The sequence below is a fragment of the Pomacea canaliculata genome, linkage group LG2 (genome assembly GCF_003073045.1).
Source record: "Pomacea canaliculata isolate SZHN2017 linkage group LG2, ASM307304v1, whole genome shotgun sequence".
Taxonomy (NCBI): Eukaryota; Metazoa; Mollusca; class Gastropoda; order Architaenioglossa; family Ampullariidae; genus Pomacea; species Pomacea canaliculata.
In genome coordinates, this window is record NC_037591.1 from 19,111,058 (window position 1) to 19,119,643 (window position 8,586).

General features: G+C 40.9%; 1 protein-coding gene across 1 annotated transcript; it reads right to left on the minus strand.

Annotated features, from left to right (window-relative positions):
- Positions 1-1,200: 1,200 nt before the first annotated feature.
- Positions 1,201-4,733, minus strand: LOC112556947. The gene is made up of 3 exons (XM_025226456.1): positions 4,520-4,733; positions 2,280-2,429; positions 1,201-2,118 (listed from the first exon to the last, which is right to left on the minus strand). The coding sequence occupies exons 1-3, from the start codon at positions 4,731-4,733 to the stop codon at positions 1,919-1,921; spliced, it is 564 nt and encodes a 187-aa protein (XP_025082241.1). The 3' UTR covers positions 1,201-1,918.
- Between the last annotated feature and the right edge of the window lie 3,853 nt (positions 4,734-8,586).

Genomic DNA, 8,586 nt, shown 5'->3' on the forward strand with positions numbered 1-8,586 from the left:
GCACACATCAAAATGCAAACTGTTCAATGTGTGCCTGTGTGATTTTGTGTGCGAATTCTGAGCTGAAAATAATAGTAAAAAGGTTAATAAAAAGGTCAGGACAGAAGATGCACTTTGTACCAAGGTCTCCGTGATGCAAGGGCAGAAGTGTTAGTGGCTGAGCCTTGAAGCAGGTTTAAGAAAGGCAGGTTCGTAACTGAGTTTAACTCCTAAAGCTGTCAAGCTTCCAGACTTCGTCACGTCCACAACGAGGAGAATCTTGAGCAGTTATGTGGGCTTTGCTATCGGGTGATGTGAATGAAAACCATTCTTTTTCCCCAAAGTGCGTTTCTGAACGATTGTTAACACAATTCCGAGGAGGGTTGTCAATCCTTAAAATATTGTCCAGTTTTTTAGACTTTCAATTTAAGCTACGCAAACGGAATTTAAATTTGTTTTCTTGTTTACAGGAAAGGGCTTTACATTTTCGGAATTCAGCTTTAGCGACTCTTTACTGTCAGTTCACTTCTGCGCTGACATCGGGAGGACAGGACTACAGTTAAAAAATTGCCTTCCCCCGGGCCACAAGGCGTAAAGAACAGCTCTTTCCTCTCCTGCCTCCGATAGCATCTCACGTGGCAGCCCTCGGCCTTCACTTCTGCTGTCGAATGAAGTAGTGATGGAAATGAAGTAAGGGATTGCCAAGCGTTGATACCGTATAAGGTAGAAAAATGTAAAACGGTTATGTTACTGAAGGTAGAAAATATGAAATGTTTATTTCAAAACTTTTGCAAGCATAATGAAACAGTAGGTAGTGGGTCATAAGCAAGTTCGCCATTTTCTGACAATTTCTTGTACATTCACTCACCAATCCATTTTTCTCCCTTCTTCTGTCTTGTGTTTTACAGGTTCTTTTCTTTCTCTCTCTCTCTCTCTCTTCTGCTGTTTGTGTATTTGTGCGTGCGTGTGTGTGTAATACGTGTGTGTGTGTGCGTGTGACAGAGAGAGAGAGGGCCTGCACTAATGAGCTCATGAGCGTGCAAATCCACTTGATAAAACTGGAAAGAACTGCGAAAAGTCTCTTTAGGCGGAGAAAGCTCCAAACTGGACACGAAATCATACAATTTCCTATCAAAATCAGATTCGTGTGGCTTGTAGGAATTTTGTTCCTTGATGTAAAATATACAGAAGCATTCAGAAACGAAACGCGAAAGAGCAGTACTTAAAAAAACAGAAGAATTGTAGGTAAGCAGCAACAGCAGTAACAATAAAGATGATGACGACACAAACTATCAGGTTACTATCAGGTTAATATCAGGTTACAGGGGTTAATTCTGCTAAACGCTCCTAATAAGTCGGAAGTGCATACAAAGCAGGTCGATAGTATAAGAGTTATATCGGTGCTATGAGCAGGAATCCTGGTTAAAGTCTGATTAACATGCCAAACCCAAATCCAGGCAGAATTAGTGACATGAAATGTCACAACAGTAACAACAACAGTAACAACAACAGTAACAGCAACAGTAACAGCAACAGTAACGACTTAATGACATGATAATTTGTTATTGTTTTGACGAATTAGATATGGGACATGATACAGCAATGAACGACGGTAAAGAGTAATTACTGATTTCCTTAGAAGCAAATATAACCAAAAACAAAATCGTCGGCAACTTCACAAGTCTCTTCTCGTACATCAGCTCTGTGAATGCACTTCAGAGACGGAGTTCTTATCTATTATAAACGGACAACATTTGTGACACTTGTCATCATTGACTGTATAAGATAGTTTGAGATTTCGGCACAAAAGCTCGCAGCCAAGCTCACGCTTTTAGTCATCATCTGTCTTGAAGAGGCTGTTGATGCTCGAGCACAAACAATCCATGGCAGAATGATTCCATCGTTGTTTGAGAATGTGTTGCATGCGAGGTTGACACCACTACGGCACTGGGCAGACAGTGAGGTCCTCCTGGTGTTGCCGGCGAAGCTTGTCGCCGATGATGACGGCCACGAAGACCGTCAGACAGGCCGACACGATGGGCCACTCCAGACGACCGACAAAGGTGCTGCGCAGCGGGTAGCGAGCGAGACCTGAAGACTTCTTCAGAAACACCGCCATTCCAATCAAGACTGAAGTTGCTGAATGACAGAAGAAGTAAACAAGAGTTAAAATCGTGATCACTGACATTGTTGCTGTTACTAGCGACCACTAGGCTGTTAAAATTACATCTTTAAAAATTGAAAAGAACAGGCTCAGAACTATGTTGATGACTGCTCAGGGGAGGGGCGGAGGAACCCACCTGAAGCCGCGAGGAGGAAGACAGAAAGGCGGCGAAGCAGAAGGAAGAGTTCTAACTCGCTTCTCAGGTTGGTCACCACGAGACAGGCTGCCGCCAGCAGGCAGAAGCCAACGGCCACACTCTCAAACACCTGAGTTACTTGCAACCAGGCTGCAACGACATGGAGGACAGAACACTTTAGCCACTTACGTGCTGATTTAAGGAATTAAACAGTAGTCAGCAGGACAAACCACTTTTTCGGTACATATCAAACCACATATATTACCATATTTTTCAAATAATCAGCTGTATTTGTTTGTTTAATTTCTAAGAAAGATACAAGTAATTGCTTATTTTAATCTTTTTAATTGTATTTGTTTTTGAAGCATTGGCAAAGGCAAAAGAGAAGATGTGGATATTTTTTCAGAAGGATCCCACACCTCGTATAGTCATATAAATACAAAATGCAAAGTTCATAGACCACCTCTAAATGCACAAGGGTAATAATTCTGTTAAATGAGGAACAGAAATAATTAAGCACTTCTATGTAACCATTGTTCTAAACCTGAACAAGATTGAACGAAAAATACAAAATGCTTCTTATCCTTTCATCAGACGGTTATATTTAGTGGTGGAACAGAAAACAAGATACAATACCGGGGTTAATTGCCGGCCTTCCGCTAACACTCTCAACTTACTGCTCCGGGGTGAGGGTGAGGACTGGGGCTTACTCGCGGCACTAAACTCATCAACATCTACAACCTGCACGTATCGTCAGGACCATCTGTCCACACCCTGAGAACTTCTTGCCCACGGCACCCACAGCTGTTACTCGGATGCGGAGAAAGTGTTTACTGTCTGAAGTGAGAAGTACTGGATATTTCTAGGCGTCCTTACCACCACTACAGTCTCTCTATTAATGTTTCTAGATTAGGTCTCGAGTAGTGCTTTAACAGTCCTCCCGCAAAGTTCTTTTCTCTTCACACACTTTCCCCATCTCCATCTGAACACGAAGCTCGATCATAACCATCCTCGTGTCAGTCCGCGCAGCTTGGTCTGAATGCACGTGACACTCGTACCTCGGACACCGGGTCCATCGCAAACAATAAAATGTGTACGTTAATTAAACCCTCAGGCTTTGATAGTTTACTGTCTGGTTAAACCTCTACACCACCCTATTAATACCCGCTCAGACAGCAAATCAAATGAGTTTTTTTACAGTTTTGTATAAAAAGAACCTGAACTCCTCACCGGTGTTCCTACTACAGCTTTCCTGTCTTCATCTGCTAAACTGTTCTTCAACCTTAATGTGCTAAAGTTTAGTGTTGTTACAGAGAAACGGGAATAAATCTGAGCGATGAAAGCTGTTAACAATATATTCATTTCTATCGACTAAGGTTTTGATAACAATTAGGTATTCATGCTACCAAAAACAAAACCAACAAAAATATATATTCATCTTAAGCACGGAGCTGCACCACTGTGAGAAAGAGTCGAATGGTATTTTGAGTTATCTTTTCTACGGTAGCTGGCTATCTAACACAAGTAATTAAACCATAATTTAATCTGTGCCCGCTTTGAAACGTTCTACAAACTCACTACAGACAGATATTAGCTAGGTTCATTGAATAATTGAAACATGCGAGAATGTGCATCTCCCGCAAGCATGAAGAGTTAATATTATTGCCACAAAGAAATGTGCGAGATCCCAGATAAAATGTCAAGGTTCCTAGTCCAACGGCCGTCTACATCTAGATAATGCTAATCGAATAGGATTTTTGTTTTATTTTTAAAGTTGAAACATTAGAAGGATCTTAATATTTCATTGTTGAAATTTTTTACTCTCTTTTCCCTTATCAATTAAAACAAACGAAAACAATACAAACAAAAATAAACTGCGAAGTAAGCAAGTATAAAGTAGTGTGATACAATAAGCAAATGTAACAGTTTGTTACAATAATTCCATACAACTGAAGACTATTGATGCATATTATGTCTGGTAGGATTTTGATGGGAACAGATGGATGCTACTACATTGGCTATCTCTCTCTTCCCCATTCTATCTATACACCTGTATATATATATATTACTTAACAATTGATTTTTAAAACATTCCAAATCAATCATTTGTTAATGTCACATATGCTTTGAGAATAAGGAATCATGTTACGTACAAAGCAAAACTATTTGTAGTTTATATTAAAGACAAAAGAATGTCTGCTCAAGTTTCTGACAATATTCTTTCTTTCTTCGAAACGAACCGTTTGATCCCGATGTGTCTGTCGGAATCTCGTTGCAGTCGCCCTCCACGCAAATGACCGTCACCCACAAGCCGTAGGTCGTGGTGCTGGCGTTGATGGAGCCACTGTCGTTGGCCGGGTAGACCCACCAGCCCGGCACCAGCATCCCCACCAGCTGGGAGCCAACTGATAGCAGAATGCACAGGAGGATGACCACATCCCCCATCACTGCCATCTCCCCTGCTTCTTCTTGCCGTCCGTCATCGTCTTTCCTGCACACACACAGACGGACACACCTACAACATGGCAAACAACAACACATTGTACATCATTCATACCTACACAGCCCTTCAAACTAGTTTGACAAAGTATTTGTTAATTCATTTTACAAATAGTGAGATAAACATTTGTACTGAAATAACAATTATGGCTACGCTATCTTTTGTTTTCATCATAGTAATTCTTATCAACTTCGATTGAAACTTAAAATGCAACAAATTGTAGATTATTTAGCAAAAGGCAAGAGCATTATATACTTAAAATAACTACAAAGAATGTTTTTATAACTGTTTGTCAACGCCTTTACAGACTCCGATGTTAGACAAAGCTTTAAAAATATTTCAATCTCAACAAACCAAAGCTTGAAATTTTATGTCAATCAACAGTCAATGGTCAACATTTATAAACACTCTGCTTTAATATCCATAGTCTGTTTATCTGTGAAGTAACTTACAACTACTTTTAGAGATATAACAGTAAACACATCTTAACAATTTTAAAGTTCTCGAGGAAAAGAAAAACTTATACTTAAATAGAACCCCACGAATTTTAAACTGAAATCCGTTGGCGGTGTCAGCCTCTAGCCATCTTACGAAAAGCGAAGGAAGCTGCTAGAGTAGTGATGTTGTCGAGAGGAATACAAAGTTTAAAAGACAGAGCGCGCGACAGGGAGGGGGAGACACACGGGATTATTTACAGCTCACAGCCATACACCTTGTCTGAGCCTTCCACTTTTTGAAGGTGCTTGAAAGTTTTTCAAGTTATGAAAGAGGATTAAAAAAAAATTGGAGAGGTATATAAGAAACAAGATTTAATCAGCTTGTGCGCCGTGCCGGCCGCGTGTGACGTCACCTAAGCTCTCATGCGTGCGATGAAGCGACGACCGCGTCGACAGCCAGAGCTCTTTATTCACCAAGATTAAGTTAGTAGCGACAGTGTTAGTGATGAGGTGTCGAATCGAGAGAAAAACCAACAGGATGTTTTCTATCCGTAAAAAAGATTGAAATGGGCTTTCAACCGTTGACATTACACATTTATTCATGCGCAGGTTCGAAAATAAGGTGAGCACTGATAAGTAAAATATTTTTTTCTTGAAATACTAGCCAGTAGTTAAAGCACGCAAAATATTTGTTCCCTAACTGGTCTGAAACTGATTACTATGCATCTAAAACTGTTGAATAACAGTATAGTTTGTATATAGAATAAAAGTGATTGTGAAGGAAACAGGCAGGTAGAAAGGTAGAAAGTGTCTATCAAAGTAGTACTCAGTGGTATGTGCAAATGTAGGTACACACACACACAGCTACATGCTTATGTAAAAATGAAAGAGAAGAAGATAAAAGAGAGGAACAGAGAGATAGAGAGATAAAATAGCATAAACATCAAAGTAGTGACATCTGTAACAAGAAAAGAAGCCTAAGGGCCCAGGTAAGATCAGATCTTATATATTTGACACACCTGGGTGAACTGTTATAAAGAAGTAGCATCATACACTGAGTTGCGCTGCTTACAAAGTATATCTTGCACACCTTGCACAGGTTAAAGCAGATCTTGCACACCAGGCAAAGATAAAAACAACAAAATATTGTTCACACCTTGCAAACATTGAAGCAGTTGGGTACCTGTATGCTAGTCACTGAGCTTAATGAGAGTACAAATACGAGTTAAGAGGGAAACTATAGTGAGACAAGAGTACATCACGTGATTTTCTCATCCTCAGTATAAGTGGCTGAAGTCTGGCCAATACTAACTATGATATACAATTTGTCAATGATGAGGGGTAAGTCACATACTCTCAAAAATATAGGCTTTTACCTTCTACTTGTTTGACTTAAAAGAAAGATAAGTAAATGTTATTTCGTGTAGTCACACCAGTGTAAGTGGAATGCAGTGAACACATGAACTACTTGAATACAGCGACACCACAGACTAGCGGACCTCAAGTGACGACAGACTGTAAGTGTTTCTGTCTTCAGTCATTAACGGTGTGAGCAGTTAGAGACAGTGTGGTTAATAATAGCCAATGTAATCAGTATGAACAATAATTAGCAATGTGAACAGTATCGAAATATACAAAAATGTAACATTTGTACCTAATCACACACACACACACACGCGGTTTCTGTAGCTTTTATTTTTTACAGGGTGGGGTTGCTAGGCCCACACCCAACCCACCTCCTTCATCTGATCTTGGGATCGGAAGGTTACCCGAGTGGTTTCCAGGCGGAGTTGTCTGAAGTCCTGGCTTGAACTTATTCCGTTTTATGAAAATACTTCATGTATTTCGGTTCACACACTCACACAGCAGCTACGCTGACTTCTCCTCTTTGCGAATGTTGTCTGAGATCCAACGGTCCTTCATGTCCATGCGAGTGCCGACTTTCTGGCTCGCTTGTCCCCCAGAGCCTGTGCCTAAATTTAAAATAAATGTAATAAAAACTGCAAGCTCTACTGCATTCGAGTTGCGGCTTCAGGACGAAGTTTCGAACATTGTACTTTATTTTTACAAAGGGAAATAAATCGTACCTACTGGGATTTGCAGCACAATCGTCACTGCGACTACTCTGAGTGTTTTCTAGGAAAGGTGAACGACTGACCACCCATTTAAATGTAGAAAGTGCTCATTTACCCCTGGGGAAACTTGAAGTCGCTCACACAACTACATACTCATTCCATTCTCACGAGCTCATACTGTCTTCGCCGTCACAGGCTGAGGAAGCGAATCGTTCACAAGGTCAACCTTGACACTGAATATGGTTGTATACAAAATTTGTGTGTGAAGGTCCAGGAAATATTTGATTCTTGACATGTTCAAAGTTTTCTTGGAAATGCATTTGTTTGAGGCAGAAATGTGTTAGGACCGTGAAAAGTGTTGTCGATAGCAACACCTTTGAGTTTGTGGTACTGTACATCGATTGTTGATTGAGGTGAAGGTTGCCGATCTTCCGAGGTCGCTAAAGTCGAATTGAAATTTGGATGAATTAAGTTTTTCTGTTTGGCAAATCACGGCTCCAAAAATTAATGAAAGGGAAAGTAAGCTGCAATTACATGACTATGCTTCATACAGCAATGACATTAGACTACACTGCTAGAGAACAATAAAATCTCTGTTGTAAACAGGTCCATGATGCTCAGGTTTGACAGTTTCCATCTAGTTCAGTGCTGAGGAGAAGCAAAATGGGTTTCCTGTCTGCAACTTACTTTGTTGTATGAGAGGAAGCCATCTCTAGCCATGTCTGGACCTCAGCCACCTTCATCACAACAGGTGAGACAAAGAGGACATCATCTACTGGCGGGTATGTTGTGATGACAGCCACACAGCCTCTACTGACTAGTATTGCCGGAGTCTGTCAGTATCTGGTGGGGGAGTCGTGCAGCGAGCAGCATGTTGTATCACCTGTTGCTGCAGACAGTAAAGACACAACAGTCAGCAGGTGTATCACCCGGTCAGCCTCACCTCCTGCAGTATCACCTTGATGACGGTAAAGATGTGGAGAAGGCCGTCAACGACTTGTCACAGGCGGCGAGCGGAGGGTCGTTGTACGTCATCGCTGATGAAGTAGGGAGTGTGTACAGGTCAGTTGTACAGCGTGTGATGTGATGATAGACACACAGGTAGATGCTGTCTGCATTTACTGGATTACAACTATTTGGTGCTTAACAGGTGATGTTTCCTCAACAGTTGTGACACCTGATGGAGGTGTTGTGTTGTCAACATAGATTTGTTTTGAAGCATCGGCTGTTACACAGATTGTGTTGCAACACGTGTCATTATTGTGACATCACTTACTTGATGACATCATTGGTAA

What these genes read in the sequence shown, in the direction of transcription:
- LOC112556947 (XM_025226456.1), bottom strand. Translation starts at nt 4,733, where the DNA reads ATGGCAGTGATGGGGGATGTGGTCATCCTCCTGTGCATTCTGCTATCA. An exon ending in AGACACATCGGGATCAAACG is followed by an intron (nt 2,430 to 4,519) that starts GTTCGTTTCGAA and finishes ATGTCGTTGCAG; the next exon opens with CCTGGTTGCAAGTAACTCAG. An exon ending in CTTCCTCCTCGCGGCTTCAG is followed by an intron (nt 2,119 to 2,279) that starts GTGGGTTCCTCC and finishes TCTGTCATTCAG; the next exon opens with CAACTTCAGTCTTGATTGGA.